Source organism: Mesoplodon bidens, assembly GCF_964165515.1.
Source record: "Mesoplodon bidens genome assembly, chromosome: 13".
Classification (NCBI taxonomy): Eukaryota; Metazoa; Chordata; class Mammalia; order Artiodactyla; family Ziphiidae; genus Mesoplodon; species Mesoplodon bidens.
Window position 1 is genome coordinate 74979706 of NC_138169.1, and position 21653 is coordinate 75001358.

General features: G+C 43.5%; 1 protein-coding gene across 1 annotated transcript; it reads left to right on the forward strand.

Moving 5' to 3' along the window:
* Positions 1–15985: 15985 nt before the first annotated feature.
* On the forward strand, positions 15986–20431 carry PMAIP1 (phorbol-12-myristate-13-acetate-induced protein 1). Its single transcript, XM_081252746.1, has 2 exons — positions 15986–16233; positions 18779–20431. The coding sequence occupies exons 1-2, from the start codon at positions 16176–16178 to the stop codon at positions 18883–18885; spliced, it is 165 nt and encodes a 54-aa protein (XP_081108872.1). The 5' UTR covers positions 15986–16175; the 3' UTR covers positions 18886–20431.
* Positions 20432–21653: the final 1222 nt, after the last annotated feature.

The following is a 21653-nucleotide window of genomic DNA, read 5'->3' on the forward strand; positions in this document are numbered from 1 at the left end:
GATGCCCCAAAGTCTACAAAAAGCCAGCTCAGAGCATCCCACGCCCCCTCCCCAAATACCCAATTAATCAGCACTGCTCCTTCACAGAGATAACTAACATTAAACATCCCGTTTATTTACTTACTTATTTTACAAAAGCTCTTAAAGCATTTAAAATTTGTCTACCACGTGTGAATTTTGTTAGGATTGGGAGCAAATTATGCTTCCTCTGTCTTGCAAAAATATGACAAAAATAAAACCCAAATCTTCCTTTTACCATAAGTCCAAACAAATCAAACAAGAAAAGGATGAGAAAATACAATTTTTACACATTCCAGGTTTTGTTTTGTTTTAATTTTTTTAATTGCTAAGTGCATGGAAATCAATGCACTTTCTTGTTTCCAACTGTTCTGTACATGCCTGACCTCGGCCTGTTATGGGCACAGAAATACCTCTAAATTCTCTCAGATCGCACGGTGCTAGTTTTAAAAAAGTTAACAGTGAGTGAGGTTGGCAGTGCTTCTCAGACTTTAAGGTACATACGAATCCCCTGGAGATGTTGTTATAATGCAGATTCTGACTCAGTAGGTCTGGAACGGGGCCTGAGAGTCTGCATTTCTAGTTCCCAGGAGATGCAGGTGTTCTTGTTCCCCTGATCTCATATCGAGTAGCGGGGGTGGTGGCCATGACGTAGATTGATCTAGAACTAGAAAGTTTCATTTTGCTCCGGAGGCAAAAATGTAGAAGGCGAACTCTGCCAGGAAAGATAAGTTTGTTCTGTAGGTGTGTGGCATTTTCCTTTCTTAAAAAACATCGAGGGAGGGTGCACTTTTTCACAAGTCATACTGATACTGACAGGTCTCTCTTATACTTGAAAATCTCTCGCCTTTTCTTGGATCTTTTTCTTTCAGCGTGTTAATGGTGATGGCACTGGAAATCGCCCAGATCTCTTGAAATATGGGACCCACGAAAGAAAGAAAAGGATTCTATGACTGAGGAGGGAGCCAGCACGTTTTGGCTTAGTGGCTATTTATTTAAATAAACTCCTCTGGTAATAAACCTTTAGGGCAGGGAGGCTGAGTTTTGAGGCTGAGATGAAAGAAAACACTGGCTGAAGAAACAATGACCAAATTCATTCAATTAGTCATTCAATCGTCACTTCAATGCTGGTGATGGAGATGCAGGTGTCCAGTACGGCCTGACAGCAACATCCCTTTGGGTTAGTTATGACACAGGCATCAAAGAGGGCCACCTCGAAGCCCAGCTGCCAGGAGGAAAATGATAGCCAAAGGAAAAAACAAGGGTGGGGTCCCTGTGACTAGACAAAATGTACCCTCACTTTCATCAGGAGGGAGGATCAGCTGGGCCAATCACAGAGCCCTTGGTCAGAGCTCTGGAGGACTCAGATTAGAGGGAGAGACAGTGTGTGTGTGTAAGGAGAGCGGTGGGACGGGGAGCCCTCACTGCTATAGATTTTTATAACAACTGGATCAAAACAACTCAAGAGGAGACTGTGAACAGAGCCATCCTGGTCAAGTTCTACATTTTGCCACAGAAACCAATTCTTATTACTACCGAATGCTTCCTCTCTTTGTTCTTCTGAGACAAGCTTTGTCCCTGTCGCTCAGACATTAATTTTCCTGGTTAGGACACTTTGAATTCTGGAAGGGTAACCTGATGAATAACTGGAGGCTTGGCAAGAGATGATTATCACCCCACATGCGAAACCACAGCGTCTGCCCACCAGATAGAACCCCACGCTTGGAAAGTAGAAAGCTGGGGTTTCTAGAGATCAGACCCCCCTGGGAGAGAAGGACTTCAGAGGGGCTGCTGCCGTCCTGGAAGGGGGGCAGGGCAGGAATGATTTTTAAAATCCTAGTCCTTTTGAAGTCTGAGTTGAAATCAGAAGGGAAGAAGCTGAAGCTGAGAAAAGCAGGAACTCTGAGTGCAGTTGACTCATAGGGGCAGACTTTCAGGCTAGGCTGCCCTCTGACCAAAATTATCTCTCTCCAATCAGTTCCACTGTTTTCACTTATCATGCTGCTTGATAGCTTAAAAATAGAGATTAACATGGAGCATTATCTATTTAAAATGCAGCCCTCTCTGGGAATGGTAATAAGCCACCAGCCACTCACAGATTGTTGTGAATTAGTTTAATTAAGGGAGTGGGAATTAGAATGGAGAACATTTCGAGAGCAGGTAATCGCTCCAAGCCTTTATTTTACACATGAGGAAACAGTGGTCCAGAGAGAGGAAGCTTCTCATTCAAGAACACAGAAGGTCAATGGCAGGCTGAGGTTTCAGCTACTGCTCTTGGTCGATGGGATCGGACAACTCATGTTCCCCTGGCACAAGTTAAGGCTGATTTATTTAAAATAGTCATCTGTTGAGCATCTTCTCCATGCCAGGTGCAGGAAGAAGAGCGGGAGACACAGAGAACATGGCCGTCTCCTCACTGAGCTTGTAGTCTAGTTTGGGAGACTGATAACTAAATACAAATACCGCCACCCAGGAAATTAAGCAACTACAGTTTCTGACCTGTTATAAAGAAAGCAAGCAAGGAATGGCTATCAAGAGGGAAAACGATTTCCGATTAGGTGGCAGAGAAGTTCTCAAGGGCATTTCAGGAAGGATCTGGAGGATAAGAAGGATCACCCTCCACAGAGTCTAGGGCAAGTACAAATAAGGGCTAAAGCTTTGAGCAAAGAAAGAGCTGCATGTGATCTGGAAACAGAGAGAGGGCCAAGATGCTTGGATGTTGGACTTCAAAGATCTAGGGTCAAGCCACAACCCCACTGTCTACCAGATTTGTGCCTATACTGTTTAGCCCCGGGATTGAGGTTGTAAGATACAGTGGTTAGACCTGTTGTCTTCATCTTGATGACCACTGAGATGAGACGGCCAATCTCATATTTCACCTGACTTCTATTTTGGATACTTACTGCTGTTTCCTACACTATACGGTGACATTTTCCATTTCTGAGGAATATAAAGTTGTCTTTTACACTCACACTTCTTGGTTCTAGTATTTTAATATTGCCACCTCTTCCTTTCAAGATCCTGACAGGTTTCCCAATCATATATCAGATCTTTATTTCACTGTTCCATTACTTGGTTGGACTGAAAAAGATACCAATTCACCTGGACTCGGATTTTAATATCACATTTGGCTCTGAATATTCATTTCTGCTGCCACTAACACATGCCAGCCTCTCTGGATTTCTTAAACTGCCACTTAGAGATCGAAGGATACCACCTAGTGAATACTGAAAAAGCTTGAATCAAATTTTCTTTTATAGGGGCTTCCCTGGTGGCTCAGTGGTTGAGAATCTGCCTGCTAATGCAGGGGACACGGGTTCGAGCCCTGGTCTGGGAAGACCCCACATGCCACGGAGCAACTAGGCCCGTGAGCCACCATCACTGAGCCTGCGCGTCTGGAGCCTGTGCTCCGCAACAAGAGAGGCCGCGATAGTGAGAGGCCCACGCACCGCGATGAAGAGTGGCCCCCACTCGCCGCAACTAGAGAAAGCCCTCACACAGAAATGAAGACCCAACACAGCAAAAATAAATAAATAAATAAAAAGCCAAGCATTTGAAGCCCTTTAAAAAAAATTTTTTTTTCTTTTATAGTTGTATCATTTCTCTGTGAGTCCCATTAGCATGGCTCCTACCCGCTTCAATATTTATTTATTTATACGTTGAATGGATGTATAACACACAGACAGAAAAGAGTGTGATGCGTTTTCACAAACTGAGCACACCCACACAAAGAGCACCCAGATCAAGAAATGGAAGATTATCAACAACTGAGAAACATTTCCATGACTTTTTAGTCACTAACTCCTCCCAGTGTAATCACTGTCAGGACTTCTACTAGCACAGACTAGTTGTGCCGCCTTTAGAGCTTTTTATAGATGAGAGCACATACTCTGTACGCTTTTTCTTTTGAATTTTTTTTTATATGGCAGGTTCTTATTAGTTATCCGTTTTATACATATTAGTGTATACATGTCAATCCCAATCTCCCAGTTCATCCCACCCAAACCCTGCCCCCCTCGCCTCCTGCTGCTTTCCCCCGTTGGTGTTCATACATTTGTTCTCTACATCTGATACACTCTGTGCTCTTGTATCTGACTTGCTTCACTCCATATTGTCATAGTGTTCCATGTTTCGTCGTCTGGATGGTTGTAGATCATTTATTCTGGGTACAGTATAGGATTCCACGGTGGGAATAGACAGCGATGTACTTATCCTTTTTACAGTTGTCTTTGCATATTCTCTGAGCAATGAATATGAATACACACCCCTCAAACCCCTTTCCACCAACCACTCATTCTCCTTCTAAGAAGCACACAGTTACTGATTTCTTAAACCGCCCCCCTTTTTTTTTATTTCTTGGAACTGCCATGTTTTATCAGTGTTACAAGTACAACTTTATAACCACATCCTAAATGATGAACGGCTGGCCTAACAACACCAATCATATATGTCCATTACTCTACAGTTTATACCACATATATTTTAAAATATACTGTCTCACCTATTTAATCTTCTCCCAAACTTATGAAGTAGGTACAGGGTTAGGACTAGCATTTAACAGATGGGCTACCTGGACCCCAGGGAAGTCCTTTGCCTAAGAAGATACGAGGTTTTAAGTGGCAGAGTGGACTTCTGGCTCTCAAACTTGGAATCCTTCCTGCACTCAGGAATTGAAGTTAACATCTCACAGCAGCGATATGAAAACGGACAAAATCTGTATCAGGGCTTCCCTTCCTCCCCTTGGCCACAGCTCTCTAAAGGCCGGGGGCCTGAGCCCAGGCCTCCTTTAGCTCCACCTCCAAGAGTCCTTGGAGCCTGGAAAGGAGACGGCGAGACTCTTGGTTTCCGATCCCACGCTCCTTTCCCGCCAGAATTTTATTTAGTCACATACATTTTGATATTTGCTCTCACATGTTTCCCAAGAGACAGATCAAAAAAAACAACAACAACAACCACCAAGTCACCTGACGATGAACCGACCACTCCCCTCGCCGTCACTCCTCAGCCTGCTCTGTGTTTGTTGAGGTCTAAGGCTCAGAAAGTGATTCATTTCCTCTTTTTCTTTTAGTTTCCTTTCTCTGCCTGTTACCTTTTTCCTTTCTCTGCAGAACTCAGCAAAGTGATCCTGTTTATAATTGACGAATGCCGGGTGGAGTTGGACCTGTCATCCTTATGCTGGAGCAGCTATCTGAGTTTTCCCAGGTGGGGCTTCTGTGTTTGGGGTGAGGCACGTGGGCATTGTAAATGCGGACCTTCAGGGTGGAAAGGCTGGCACTTTCTTGCCCTGCCCTCCTCATTCTGGGAACGCTGGTGGGGGGAGGCAGGCGGAGAAGGACCCAATTGTCCTGAGTCTTCTGGATAGGACGCCCACTGAAGTAGCCCATTTGCCTGTGTTATTCGATTTCTTACTCCTCCCCGCCCCCTCCCCCCCATAAAAGCCCTGTAAGGGAGGTAGAAGTATTATTCTCCCTTCCCCAAATAGGAAACCTCAGTTCAGAGAAGTCAAGTAACTTGTTTACATATACATATCAAGTAAATAGTGAAGCTGGCAGACAAATTTTTTAAAAAAAGGCATAAGAGAACTTCGAACAAAATTTCCCCATTAACCTGACTTGTGTCTATGTAGTGTAATTCTTTGAGACTTAGATCATTATGTCGGTCATTAACTGTTGTTGAAGAAGATAAAGCTGATTATTCTAGCATTTCAAGCACCACCCCAAGTTTGACAGATTTTTTTTAAATCCCCTGGGGGTTTTGATGAAGATGAGGATGAAGATTGGCCCTGGGTAACAGAAGCAGCTAAGATAGTTTGGAGGAAAGGTAGCGATGAAGGAGAAGGGGGTAAGTCCTGGCTTTGGGACATGTGCAGCTCTATTTTAAGGGACCCATAAGACAATGAGTGACCTGTGGTACCAATGAGCCAGAGGACGTGGGTACAGACCTGTTTGCATGGACAATGGAGAAATATCTACAAATTCTTCAGCAAAGGAATGACTGTCAAGGAATTGGTGTTTTATAGGCAGACTGAAGGGTGAGGGGGCCCCACTGGCAGCGAAGGACAGGCCTCCAGGTAGAAGACTTTTGCAATAAAATCAGAGTGAAATCACACACTCTGTAGGCAGAGGAACTTGAGGAGGAAGGTTAAACCCAAAGGTCCTTTTGAAGAAAGATGTACTAGGATTGATGAGAGCTTGAATACAGGGGATAAAGAAGAGGTGAGACGTCAACTGCTGACGGTGGTTTCCAGTGTTCTGCTCTGGGACGATGGAATACTTATGACTTGGGTTTCTGTAAAGGTGAGCTTGAAAGGACGGATACCTAACTTCCAGGGGCGCCGTGAAACTTTCTCTAAGGCTTTACTCCAGCCTTCTCTGGGCCTTGCCTCATACCTAGGAGATGGGGAGGGAGAGGCATGCTGGAATCAGATCAGTCCCTCCACGCATTCAGAAAAGAGGGACCTGAGGAAGGGCCAGTGCCGTGATGCTTCATGTCACCTCTGCTGCAGACCCTGGACCACACCCTGGTCCAGCCTCCGCCTTTGCTCTTCAGGAGTTCTGTTGTCTACTGACTTTGTCATAGTGTTATTTTACTGACCCAAAGTTTTACATTTCTAAGAAATCAAATGTGTCCTTGGGGGCTTCCCTGGTGGCGCAGTGGTTGAGAGTCCGCCTGCCGATGCAGGGAACGCGGGTTCGTGCCCCGGTCCGGGAAGATCCCACATGCCGCGGAGCGGCTGGGCCCGTGAGCCATGGCCGCTGAGCCTGCGCGTCCGGAGCCTGTGCTCCGCAGCGGGAGAGGCCACAGCAGTGAGAGGCCCACGTACCACACACACACAAAAAAAACCCCACAAAAAAAAACAAATGTGTCCTTGGGACTTGGTATTCACAGGTCAATCCAATTCCAAGATTATGGAAATATTCACCCATGATTGCTTCAAGTACTTTTTAATGTGTCCAATATTTATATTTAAACCTGTGAACCCTTTGGAGTTTGTTTGGATGCAGATAATGAGATAGGAATCAGACTTTTTTTTTTCATGGATGTATAGTCAATCACCTTACAGCTGTTTATGGAGTAATCTACCTTGTTTCCACTGAATTGAAATACCAGCTCCATCCTATAATTTATTCTCACCTGTTTTGAGGCCTGTATCTTTAACTCTTTGCTCTGTTCACCTATTGGTCGTCCTACTTTTGTCTTTACATCTGCTTTAGAATATTTTAATAAATGAAAGGGCTAGTTCTCAATCTGGCACATTCCTCAGGAAATCTCCCTGGGACTTTAGCTGGCACTGTATCACATTCACAGAGTCACTGGACAGAGTCCTCTCATCCAGGAGTAGTTCTTCGTTCAAGTCCTACAGGACACAACCAGGATTCTCCATTCAGATTTTGCATATGCCTTGGGGAGTGCATTTATAATATATTTTTTTGTATTAGAAATGGGTGGTATTTTTTAAAACATTATATTTTCTATGTAGTTATTGTTGGACTATCAGAAGGCTATTTTAGAATACTGATGTGGTATCTAACCTGAAATATCTTCTGATTTCTAATGGCTCTTCTTTCTCACTCTTTGTCCTGCTAAGACCTCGCTATCTCATTCTCTCTCTCTCTCTCTCTCTCTCTCCCTCTCTCTCTCTCTCACACACACACACACACACATTCCCATCTGTCCTCTTCCTCACGTGGATAACTCCTCCTGGGTGCTGCCCCCCCTCCACTGTCCTATCTGGGAATAAGAACCAATGAACAAGCGCTCACTCCCTTTTTTCCCTTCGGCTCTGGCACGGTTTTTTGTTTGTTTTTTTTAACATCTTTATTGGAGTATAATTGCTTTACAATGGTGTGTTAGTTTCTGCTGTATAACAAAGTGAACCAGCTATACATATGCATATATCCCCATATCTTCTCCCTCTTGCATCTCCCTCCCTCCCACCCTCCTTATCCCACCCCTCTAGGTGGTCACAAAGCTCAAGCTGATCTCTCTGTGCTATGAGGCTGCTTCCCACTAGCTATCTACTTTACATTTGGTAGTGTATATATGTCCATGCCACTCTCTCGCTTCGTCCCAGCTTACCCTTCCCCCTCCCCATGTCCTCAAGTCCATTCTCTACGTCTGCATCTTTATTCCTGTCCTGCCCCTAGGTTCTTCAGAACCAATCTTTTTTTTCTTTTTAGATTCCATATATATGTGTTAGCATATGGTATTTTTTCTTTTTCTGACTTACTTCACTCTGTATGACAGACTCTAGGTCCATCCACCTCACTACAAATAACTCAATTTCATTTCCTTTTATGGCTGAGTAATATTCCATTGTATATATGTGCCACATCTTCTTTATCCATTCATCTGTCCATGGACACTTAGTGTGGCACGTGGTTTTCCATATTTGATTTGACTCTAGGGGCATCTGGAGACCCCCAAAAGACTTTAGAGCAGAGAAGGAATTCTATCTTTTAAAAATAAATATCTGAGCACTCTGGAGGCAGTGTGGACAATGGATAGAAAGATTTTAAAAAGAGACAAGGGAAAATTAGCATTAAAGAAAGTCAGGCTGGCTGAAGTGAGTATAGATGAAAGAGGGTCAGATATGGAGGGGAAGGCCAGGGAGGAGCCCTGCTGTGGCCCAGGTGCAGGAGGGACTGGCCCAGAATGTGGAGAGCAAGGTAGAGCCTCCAGGGGCGTTCAGGATGACTTCACATAGAATGGCCGTGAAAGTGCTATAGAGGGAGGGGCGGAGGGTGGGTCCCGGGTCTCCTGCTTGAACATCTGGAAGGGGTCTCGGGGATGCTGCTGTGCATGGAGACTTCAAATCTGGAGGTTGCGTGGAAGCTCTATGAGTTCACTTTTTTTTTTTTTGTGGTACGCGGGCCTCTCACCATTGCAGCCTCTCCCGTTGCGGAGCACAGGCTCCGGACGCGCAGGCTCAGCGGCCATGGCTCACGGGCCCAGCCGCTCCACGGCATGTGGGATCTTCCCGGACCGGGGCACGAACCTGTGTCCCCTGCATCGGCAGGCGGACTCTCAACCACTGCACCACCAGGGAAGCCCTATGAGTTCACTTTTGAACCATACAAATTTGAAGTTTCAGAACATGTAAGTGGATGTGGGGAAATTCCACACTGAGGTTTGGAATGTGGGTGGTGCAGGGACAAAATCTCTGAGAATGGGCTGTGAGAATGCTGGAGACTGCGTAGGGGGAGAGGCATGAGTCAGTGCGCTTGCAATGGCCTGCTCCAGGAGGGGAGCAGCAAAGGGGACCCAGGAGGGCCAAGAGAAGCAAGAGGAGCAGTAGGAAGCTTGGGACGGCATTAATTCCTAAGGGTGCTTATTCTAGCCTCTCCCTCTGAGCTTCTAAACTTTTAGATATGGAGGTTTATTATTTTTTTGTTTTTTGTTTGCTTTTGGCCACACTGCGTGGCTTGCAGGATCTTAGTTCCCTGATCAGGGATCGAACCCAAGCCCCCTGCAGTGGAAGCGTGGAGTTCTAACCACTGGACAGCCAGGGAAGTCCCTGGAGGTTTACTGTTAAAGAGAAATACTTTAATAGAAAAACAAAAGGCAGAATTTTAATGCCCAGTGTTTGTGATCTCTTCTGATTATGGTCAAGCTTTCTTATCAACCAATGACTGTGATGAACTAGGTGTAGATTAAGAAGGTTTGGATTACAGGGGCGACTAGTTTACTTATTAGCGCTGTGAATTTAGGCAAACAACTTAACCTCCTTCAGCTTTGGTGTTCTCATCTGCTCTGTGCCTAGCCCCATGGGTCCAGGCACTGGGGACAGTGGAGAACAAGCCTATAAGGTCTGAGCTCATATGGAGTTTGACTTCAAAAGGGGAAGTAGATGATAAACAAGTCAGTCAACTAAACACAGTCAGTTTCATGGTAGACAGTCCTTTGGAGGGTAGGGACGGGCAATTTGAGACAGGACAGTCAGGGGGTGCTTTCTGAGAATATAGCATTTGTTCTGAGACTTGAGTAGCCAGAAGGATCTAGACAAGGAAAGATCAGGAGAAAGCATTCTAGGCAGAGTCAAGGGCAAGGGCAGAGGCTCAAAAGCAGGAAGCAAACTGAGAGTTTGAGGAAGATGGCCCGGGGAGTCCCAGTCAGAAGCATTGGAGTCCCACTAACGGGAATCCAAGGCTGACAGTTCTGTATCAGTGATACTCAATCCACTTTGTGGGTGCAGTTAGATTAGATTAGGCGCGAATGAGGGTAATTAAGAATTCAGCCTCCCTCATTTTCCAAGTCTACGCAGCGTGAAATTGTATCCCCTTCCAGAGGAAGCAACTATTGATTATCCACACAGCTGGATAACAATTCTGCTTGCATCGGTAATGCTCAAAGCTTCCGGATGCTCAAAACATCTTCTAATTCCCTGTTTCCCTCTTCTTACCAATTGTGTCTTTGTTTTGCCTCTTCTGGATCATGATTACCATGCATTTCAGCGCTGCCTCTGACCCATTCACAGGGTATAAGCTCTGGGTCAGTTGTGTATGTATTATTATTGTTTTTCTCTTTTTTTCCTAAGCCTATTTATCCTGAAGGTGCAGGTTTCTTTTGTCTCCTGACGATAATTAAGAGGTCTTTTTCTTTTTCTTCCCCTACCTAAATTGTTTAAATTGTGAACTACAACACTAAACCGGGAAAGTATACAAAGCACAAATTATTTTCACTTAGCTATTATGTAAAAATATTTTCATGTGTCCCATAACTGTACAATAAATTATAATCCACTTTCAATTATTTGCTACTAATTCATATATATTTAATTTTTTTCACTGGAGTGTAAGCTACTTGAGGTCAAATATCACTTCTCAAGTGCCTTTTCATCCTCTCCGTTAGTGTACCAACGTTATCATAGAAGTTTGTTAAAATGTGTATTTCCAGGCTAGGACCCCAGAGATTGTGATTCACTAACCTGAGGTCAGGCAGGTCTGCTTTTAAATAAGCTCATCAATTGATTCAGATTGCACTTGGACAATCATTGCTTTCTAACTCTTACACAAGACTGAATTACCTTCCTAGTAGTTACTCATTGACAACCTAAAAATCATTTTGTTTATCATTAGATATTCTGCGTTCTAATTAGCATAGCATTTACTAATAGTTTCTTCAATGAAATGCTCTAAACTAGTTGGATTTACTTACTTGTTGAAAATCAATAATTCAGATAACAAATGTATAGGTAGTCCTGACCTATTTCCATCATTCTGCTGATGCTTGTTGAACTGTTCCACTGCCTGTTTCTTGCAGTTAAAAAAAGTACAGGGCTTCCCTGGTGGCGCAGTGGTTGGGAGTCTGCCTGCCGATGCAAGGGACACGGGTTCGTGCCCCGGTCCGGGAAGATCCCACATGCCGCGGAGCGGCTGGGCCCGTGAACCATGACCGCTGAGCCTACGCGTCCGGAGCCTGTGCTCCGCAACGGGAGAGGCCACAACAGTGAGAGGCCCGCGAACCGCAAAAAAAAAAAAAAAAAAGTACAAACATGCTTGATGATCATTATCTGTGAAAATCCAAAAAAAAAAAAAAAAAAATCCAGAAAAGAATTAGTAAACAGAGGAGAATAAAATAAAGAACAGAAACCTTGGGAAATTAAAAAAGGTTTTTCCTCTGTTTTCCATATTTTATAATGTGCTTATAAGTTGCACTAATAGAAATTATATTTACTTTCAAGCTCCATCAAAGCATTTCTTGAAATCTTGTTTGGCTTTGTGAGTGGGAAGCCTAGGGTTGGGGGGTGGCTGGGGGGTGAGGTGTCACACCACAATCTTCAACTAAGAATGTGTGGTGGGGTACACACGCTTTCTTTGCCTGACAGATGCTCTAAACCTGTTCCCTCAGACGTCATTTTATTTCTTATCTTATCTATATTGCTTTTGATCTTTATTTCAGGCTGCTTCAAATCCATTGTCAAGTTTACTAAAGTCCTTTTGATTTGTAAATGTGCAAATTGCAAACAGGATGAACAATATGTATATATAGAACTTTTTTTTAAGGCAGTTGATAAAAGGAGATGTCAGGGGTTGAACGGTGTCTCTCTCAAAAAGGTATGCTGAGGTCCTAATCCTCCATTTCCCCCTCGCCCTCCAACCTGTGAATGCGACTCCATTTGGAAATAGGGTCTTTGCAGATGTAAAATGAGGTCATACTAGATTGGGGCGAGCCCTAATCCAATGATTGATGTTTGTATAAGAAGAGGGAAATTTGGACACTTGACACACAGGGGAGAAGGCCATAAAAAGACGGAGGCAGAGATAGGGCTGATGCATCTAAAAGTCAAAGATTGCCAAGGATTGCTGGCAACCAGCAGTAGTTAGAAGAGGCTAGGATTTCTCCCCTATAGGCTTCAGAGAGAGCACAGCTCTGCGGACACCAAATTTGCTTTCAAACTTCTAGCCTCCAGAACTGTGTGGGAATACATTTCTATTGTTTTAAACCGCTCAATTTGTGGTACTTTGTTATGGCAGCCTTAGGAAACTAACATAGGTGAAAATGTCAATTACACTTACGCTGACAAATATCAAGTCTTGCTCTGATAGAATTTGGTCCTATCCTAGTCAGGAAATATGGGAATTTTAATAAAGACAGGGTTGAAACAGGGACTGTCTTTGCTGACACTACCATCTTGTGTGAGAATGACCATAATGTATATCTTGATCAGTCACACTGTCTCCGGTCTCAGCTTGGTTAATCTAGTCACACTGCAGCCAGAGTGAACTTTCTAGAGTTTGATCATATCACCCACGTGCTTAAAACCTTCAGTGGTGCCCCCATTGTCCCCACAATAATGCGCAAACTCCTCAGGTGGCTTCTGCCTCCCCACCCCCCGACTGCTCTTCAGTCTCTGCATGGAACATACTTCTTCCCTTTGGCCTCATTGCTTGGCCAACTCCTGTTTATGCCTTGGGTCTCTGTGGAGATGCCTTTCCTGCTTAATTGCCCTCCCAGGCGGTCCCACAGTCTGCCATAATTTCCCTGACACAGCCCTGATGTACATCTTTTTGCACCTGCCTGTGTACTTACCTGTATCGTCCTCTAGACTTGCTCCTCAAAGTGGTATCTATAGACCAGAAGCATCAGGATCACCGAGTTTAAGATGCAGAATCTCAAGCCCAGCCACATCTCCACAATCAGATGTGTATTTGAACAAGATACTCAAGTGATTCTTGAGGCACACTGAATTTGCGTGGTACTGGTCTCTTCAAGGTAGGTCCCATGGGGGTAGGAAGTATTGTCTCCCCAGAACCCAGCACAGTGTCTGTCTTAAAATAGAGATTGAAATGATCAATGCATGAGGCTGATTTCATTAAAATAGAGATTGAAATGATCAATGCATGAGGCTGATTTCATGTTAACAAACATGCTATACAGGAAAAAAACAAGTCCCCCTTTATCAGAATAAACAGACTCAGGCCTACAGCCTATACATTTTGTCAAAGGCTTCCTTTAAATTCCCCCTCATTCATCTCTCATATCCTCATTTCCTACCAAATCTTATTTTCTGCATGAAAGAGATGAATGACTATTCTATTAGTAATCATGTCTACTATTTTGTTTTGTTTTGTTTTTAGTAATTTTTTAACACTCTAAGTGACAACACAGACGTGGCCAGATTTGCACTGTCATTTTTGAACTTGTCCATGAAAACTAAAACCTGGTAATAGTTTTAAAAATTGTCTTCACCAGTCCTTAAAAAAAAAAAAGAAATAACAGGGGATTCTAATGCTTCATGATAAATCATTATTTTGTCATTCTCCGGGTCCAAATAGTTAAGAAAGCCTTTTCACACACAGCTTCTAATTCTCTTAATAGAATATTAGATCTGAAAAAGAGTCTATGGACCATCTCAAATTCAAAATCTTAACAAGTCCTCCATAAATGGCTGATTTGACCCATCTCTGAAGCGCACCTTCTAATCTTCTCTCCTCCCTTTTCCTTCCAGAGAGTTAAATTTGCGATTCCCTAAAAGTCACAACTTGCCTAAGGTTTGCATCAAGTATGGGTCATGTGGCTAATGACCTTTCATAATGATAATGTTAGAGGTCAAGATTGACACACCCTTTGTGGGTAAACATGATATGATTTGTTTTTCTTTCGTTGAATGTATATATTGCATTTCAGGGTGCATGGTTTGATGAGATGTTTACTAATTTATCCAGTCGAGAAGCTAATGGTGTTACTTAAGTATTGTCAGTCAAAATGAGCCTTGAGAATGGTTTTGGGACACCAGGTTCAAGACAACAGCTTTCTAGGCAGAATCTCTGCTGGGCTTCCTGTGACATGTGGTGGTAACTCCTGAATTTTGTCCATTCTTAACCCTATGTGTTTACCATGCTCAAAACTAAGTTGTTTAAATTCAAGAGTACTTTTGTTCCACGCTTACAGCATTGTCTGTATTTCTGCAGGACCAAGCCACAAATACCTGCAGGTTTGTGTTGATTGAGTGATTTAAGGTAAATAAACAAGTTCAAATGCCTACTGGGGCCAGATAATGTAAATGAGAAAAACAAACAGTAGGGAGTGTGGCCAACCAAAGAGATCCGCCCGACGTCTAAGGGCAGCCGCTGCATCCAGGCTTCTAGCCGGCTCCGCACTTTCGGAAAACGAATCTTGGGTTTTGAGCTAATGATTTCCCAAAGAACGCCAGAAATCCCAGCTTTTAATGCAGTCTCTCAATGTTTAAATGTTGGTAACCAATTCAGATTTTCACAAGACCAGTACTGTCAACCAAACCCAAACCTCCCAGGAAGCCATGCAGCTCTCAGCAACCAGTGTGCAACCTCTGCATTATATAGCTCAGATGGAAAAAGAACACTCATTTTCTAAGAAACTGTGATTCCTGGGAAGGCCACAGAGGGTAAGAGGTCTTGCTCAGTATGGGCCTCTGCCTGGGTTCAGATCCTGCCACTGCTCTCTGCCTATGTGAGCTTGCGCAGCTCCATCTCCATAAACCTCAGTTTTCACACCTGCAAAGTGGCCACGATTGTAAGAATGTCCGCTTGGTCGGGTTGTTCTGAGGACAGTGAGAAAATGTCCGAGGAAGCCCTCAGCACGAAGCCCTCAGTGTCTGTTGCCTAGCCCGAATGACTCCTTCTCTTTAGAATAATGGAATTATTCAAGGGCCAGCCAAACATCGGGCAAATAACTCCATATTCCCAAATACCTCGTTGCCCCCTCCACGAGGGCCTCTGAAAGTTGTCTACATGATGACCTACTATTTTTTTGTGTGTTACTAAGCATCTGGAACGAGCAATGAGACCTACCCAGGGGGAATATGCTTTTCTTTCAAAATCTCAGTCCTCACCCGGGCGGAGAACTGGCCACTTCTCCCATCCACTTTCCTTCTCTCTCTCTCCCATCCACTTTCCTTCTCTCTCCCCCCGCCCCCCTTCCCCAAGTCCAAACAGTGTTTGCTCCCAAGCTGCAGGGTTTCAACTTGCAGTTCACTTCCCAGCAGTCTCAGTTTCAATCTGGTACTTTTCTCCCGTGACTTCCGGCACCATTTCTATTGTTATTAAGTGTTCTCTTCATTTCCCTTCCCTGGAACTTCCCACACTCACTGAGTCTGAAAACTGTCCTGTCCCGAACTCCTTCCGGGGTTTGTTTACGAAAGTCTCTAATTGCCCGTTCATGATAGGGACGAAGCTCCAGGCCTCTCGGTCCCCAACTTTCCCGCTAGGAGAACCTTTCCCCGCTCGCGACTCCTAGACCCCGCCGCGCCTGCAGCTGACCCGTTGGTCAAGAGAGTAGTGTAGGGGCCCGCGTCCCCACCCCGCCGATCGGCGCCGCCGCGGGTCGTCAGCGGGTCCCGGCAGGTCGCGCGGCGCGGGGTTCCCCGCGGGCCTGGTCCGGACGCCCGCTCCCTCCCGGCGCGGCGGCCCGCGGGGGCGGGGACAGGGGCGGGCCCGGCGTCAAGTTTCGCTATGTCACCAGGAAGTCCCCATCATACCGGAGCGCGGGCAGCGGTGGGCGCCCAAACCTCAGAGTTTCCTGGAGGCGGTCGGTGTGCAGCCTCCAGCTCCGTCCCGCCCGCCCGCTTCGGCCCGTGCGCCCCGCGCGCAGCCCGAGTCCTGCAGACCCAAGGTGCCAGGGTTGGAGGACTGAGTTCCCGGATTCTGCAGCACAGTTCCCGGCGGCTGCTTACAGAGATGCCTGGAAGGAGGGCTCGTAAGAGCGCTCAGCAGAGCCCGACGCGGGCCCCGGCAGGTAGGGAGCATCTGGGGCTCGCGGAGATCCTGGCCGAGGCGGGGGCCGGGGTCGAGGTCTTGTTCGGGCCAGGGTCAGCCCGTCTGCTCAGGGTCTCAGAGTCGGGCCCGTTCTGCTCCCTTGCACGTGCTTTAGGGAAGCCTCCAGGAAGTTCTTCGGGGGTTTAACCCCGGACCTTGGAGAAGGCGGGGGAGGGAGCCGGGTTTGGGATCGGGATGCAGATGCATTTGAGCGGATGCCAAAAGCCGCTTCTCCTTCGCCTGCCTTCCATCCCCACGTGCCCTGTCCCGGGGCCACGGGGAGAAAAAGTGCAAGTACGGGCTACAGCCACTCGGAGAAAGTAATTGTCACGGCAGGTGGGGCCGGGGCCGAGCGAGGCTCCGGGAGCCTCGGCCTCCCGGCGCTTCCTGAGACAGGCCCGCTTCCTCCGGAGTCCAGGCTCCGGTGAGTGCCCTGCCCTGCTCTCTCTGTTTCGCCAACAAAAGCGGTAATGACGCCTGGTACCATCACAGCTTTTCCACAAAGGACTGTTGGAGGGTTACGGAGGCCCCGCAAGGAGCACCGCCGTCAGAAGCCTAGACAGTCTTGCTTCTTTGTTAAAAGTATAACATTTTAACAATCCCTAATTAGTTACAGAAATGGGATGGGAGAACAGGAGTTTGTCCGCAATGTTTTTTAATCCATCCATTCCAACGCCCTTCCCCGTCACATGTAGCCCCGTCGAATAACTTCAGGTCGGTAGCAAAGAAGGCAAGTGAGACTGTGGGCTGGAAATCTGTGGGGTTCATACTGCTACTGCATCAGACGGTATTAGGCCCCTTTTAAACTTAGTGACATTTTATAGAGCCCATGGGGCGTGCAAAGGAAGTGGTGCATTGACCATGGCGAAATTGGCACCAGGCTGCTCTCTCTAGCTCTTGTTTGGGAGGGAAAAAGCTTTGTCTACCTTTCGTGATGTTCGAGAGAGTTCTGGCTGTGTTGCAAAAAACCGCATAACCTTCACGATCCAACTTAGTCCCCATTAACAAGCGACAGCAGAAATGTCCCTCTGAAACTTGATTAGATATTAAGACATGTAAAAAAGTTGAGATATAAGTGACACTGTATTAGTTTTAGGTGTATGACGCAATGATTTGGTATATGTATATATTGTGACACGATTACCATAATAAGTTAACATCCATCACCACACATGGTTACATTTATAGATGTAACAAAAAGGATTACGGAAACAACTAGGTGCTATTTTCTGCCTTTTTGTTGTTGTTGTTGTTTTTGATGAAAGGTATAATTTTTTCTCTTACAGTTCAGGGCTTCTAAAATGGTAGCCTGAATGATAATTGTTTTTTTAGGATTGTATGTTAATATATCTCACTCACTGAAAAGAACTTGTTAGGGATTATGAATTTTTTTTTTTTTTTTAGGAATTACAAAAATTTAACCCAGCTCTAGTAGAAAGAGAAATTGGCTAAAATGTAGGTTTAAACATCCACTTTAGTATACATTTACAGTTTTCATTTATTTTGAGCCTGAATAGGGTATTTGCAGGGTCTCTTTACGAAATAAATCAGATTTTAATTTGTAGTCGTAATGATTTTTAGTGATCATAATCATGATATTGAAGTGTACCAAAAAGAAGCTGAATTGCTCTTTGAAATATACAAGAAAATTGTAATTATGGATCAGTATAGGCTTGGTGTTAACTTCATTTACTTTAAAAGTTTACTTAGAAATTAGATTATAAACATTACTTTTCCCTAATATTCAGTTTTTTGCAATACCTTAATCATAAAAAATAGTAAACATGTGAATTAAACATTAGTTTGTTTTGTGCTTCACTCATTTCCACAGAGGCAATGGATTGGTACAGATTGGGAAGAATTTGGTTTAGAGTTAGATGTAAATTTTAAGTTATTTTAGAAAATGTGGACTTAATTTTGGAATAAGATTTTATGAGTCTTTCATGAGAAAATTTCAGAGTTGTTTAAATGAGGATAAGAACACATTTAGATTTACCTATTATGAGGGCATAATCAGAACTATTGCCATTTACACAATAAATTGTACTGGAAAATAACATAAAAGAGTTTAGAATTTGACTTTTATTTCCCTAACCAATCTTACATGGGAAAGAAAAGGATGACATCACCTGAGGCTGGCAAAGACTCACTTTCTCTTTGTGGTGTATGACATAAATGTCTGTATTTTGAAAGTAAGATAACATTTGCCTCATCCAGGATGCTTAAAAAAAAAAAGATTGCAAAGTAAATGTCTTTATTCTTGCCTTAACTTTTTTTTGTTGTTTAGAGTCACCACGATGTTCGTTTACATCGTGCATGCCTGTGTGCATGTGTGTGTGTGTGTGTGTGTGTGTGTGTGTGAGAAAGTAGCCTTTCTCACATTCAGAAAACAAGTATACATAAAGTTAAGATAATGCTTCATGGGATGAATACTCAACTCGTCCCTGGGATGGACATATTAATTCTTGCTGGTTGCAGTTTGTAGTGTTGTCAGTGTAACTTTGATGTTTTGCTTTCCTCTTCAGATCCTGAAGTTGAGTGTGCCATTCAGTTCAGGAGAATTGGAGACAAACTGAATTTCCGGCAGAAACTTCTGAATTTGATATCCAAACTCTTCCGCTCAGGAACCTGACTTTAGAAGCTTTCGAATGAAGAATGAAGAGACTCCTTTCAAACGGAAGATTCCCCAGTAAGTGCAAATTTCATCAATTAGAGGAGAGACTGCCTTGTAATGGAGATGAACAACGTGAAGGAGCTCTCACTTGCTTCCAGATGCCCTCGGACACGAAGATGGATACATCAAAAATGAATTGTTGGAGGTTTTCCAGAAGTCATCGTTTGGGATGTGAGAACATTAAAAAAAACACTTTGTTTATTTTAAAACAAGAATGGAAGAGCTTTGAAAAAAGGAAATTAATTATTTATACATTTTGGTTTTGCTTAGAGACTTGTTCTAGTATTTTTGCTAAAGGTTGCTGCCCAGTATATGAGGAGTTGACAAATGATTAGACTGTGGGCAGGGGCCAAGAAACAGAACATGTTCAATGTTTGTTTCTACTTTTGGATGACAACTCCAGAACAATGTATAATCTTTGGTTTATATATATTCTTAAAAGTAAAATTTTTTTCTGAGAACACTGAATGTCATAGTGAATGTTGATTTCATAGGTCACTACAAAATATAAACTAATTTGATAGTTTCTTTTTACTCAAAATGTATGGTTTCTGTTCAGATGACCTTTTATTAAATGTGTTCCTATGGGCCTTAACTGGGAAATTATATGCTTTGAAAAAATTTGAAGTGTTACTTGGTGCCAGTGGATTCTTGCAGGTTGAATATTAAAAGATAAAGAAGCATGGGGATTTTTGCAAAACTGGCAATAATGAAAAATAAGTGACTTTTTTTTTACTGCTGTAACTATAACTTAGTAAAACAAATATTCTAACGTAACTGTTGGTAAGAAAATAAATGTGTTTCTAAAGTTTCTAAAATCTGTAAAATGTCCCTTCTCATACTAGTCAGTTTGCATTGTATAAGAGTGATCTTTTAAGAGAAATTAAGCATGTTTTCATATTTGGGATACATACATATATTTTTAAAGGAACAGATTGCTCATCCAGAATGAAAATCCCATTTATATACATATACATATATTCATCTGAAGATACATATATATATATATGGCATTAGAGTAATATGTAGTTTTTGAGAAAGGTTTCATGAATTCTATTGTTTTTTTTGGCCAGGTTATCGACAAAGTCCCTAGATATATAAAAAAAGAAATAATACTGTCATGATTGAATTTCAGCAGGAATAATCTTATTTATTTTACCTATTTATAATTAAAATATTTTTTGTTTAGTTTGAATCTATATATTAAAGTTGCATTTGGGGGTTTTGTGACAAGGGTTTCATAACTACTTGAACTCTTACAGTAAGAATGTTTTAATATAGGCTGTAGTCACTTTAGATGAAAAATTACCTCAGCATCTGTTTTTCTTCAGTATTACTTAAGCTGTTAGTTTATTTAGTTGCAAAGACTTTTTGTGGGGGGGGTCTGCCTAGTGGCAGGTATTTTGCCTTGTGGATATTTATGGTCTGTAACTGTATTTATACATATATATATACATATAAAATTTGATACTGTAGCTGTAAACTATTAAAAATTACCACCATTCTTTTCTGTGTGTTTATTTCTTCATCACGTAAGCTGCTGAGTGTTCATTATGAAACCAGAATATTTTAACTGACTTCCATCAGCAGTTACCTTCTGACCTAACCATCTCCTTCGTTCCAGTTGTGTGGTGCGAGTGGGGAATACAGGGCCCTTGGACGTGATTTCTGCTGTCAAGGGACTTATACTTTAATTGGGAAAGGAAGTAGTGAAACATAGGAAATGAATGCCAGGCATAGGTCTTGAGTGCTGCTGCATACCTTAGGTTGATGCCTGGAGAGTGATTTATTTCAAGTAGCCTACAGAGAGTGATCTAATTAGTGGTAGGGCAAGCAGCAAGTATTGCTTCATCTGAAGCTAGTCATGTGCAGAAGTAGGTGTGGTGCAAGTGGCCTTCCTGTTTGAGTGAGAACTCAAAAGATACCCCTAATTTGTAGCCTTGATCTAAGATCCACATCACCAACCCGCCCCTGCCCTCTGAGTCTGCTGAAGTCCTGGGATGTAAATTGCCTCCCTTAAACGGTGAGAGAGGGGAAGAGGGAGGAAGGTGACCGGGAGATGACAGCTGTGGAACTGGAGCAGGGGCGAGACTGGCTTCATAAATGGGGTCAGTGTGTGATTGGCTGTGAGGGTCACGGGCAGAGGAACGTTTGTCCGTGGCCGTGTCCCTAGGCCTCTTTGCATAACCAGAATGGAGCCACTGGTGTTAATTAGTTTTGCCAAAGTACCCCTGATGCTCTTTTATACTGTATAAGGGCATCACACAGGAAGGCTAAGGCACACTTCACAATCTTCAGGTATGAGAATTATTTTCTGAGAACTCTATTTTAATGTCAAAAAATTCGCATGATGTCCACATAATTCTATCTATTGACCGACAAATAGCTACTATGAATGAAAAATACTTTTTGATTTGTACTTAGATTTAAAAGAAAATCTCAAAAGTCTGTATATTTGAAAAGCATCTATATATCCATCATCTATCATGTATCTATGAATGAAGCAAGTTCTCTGAAGACGCTGGGACCTGTGATTTGGGGTTTTTAATCCCTTGCAATAACTCTGCCCACATACATACACAACACTGGGCAGGAACAGCATAAATGGTGAGAATCCTGTCAAACTCCTCAAACCTTTGACAGAGAGAAAGATGCCCCAGGAGATAACTGACACCTTGAAAAGAGAATGGTAGTGGGGAGTGATGAGATGCAAAGGACACCCCACT

Coding starts and splice junctions, on each gene's coding strand:
- PMAIP1 (XM_081252746.1), top strand. CDS start 16,176: ATGCCTGGAAGGAGGGCTCGTAAGAGCGCTCAGCAGAGCCCGACGCGG. Junction 16,234..18,778: donor CCCGACGCGGGCCCCGGCAG/GTAGGGAGCATC, acceptor TTTCCTCTTCAG/ATCCTGAAGTTGAGTGTGCC.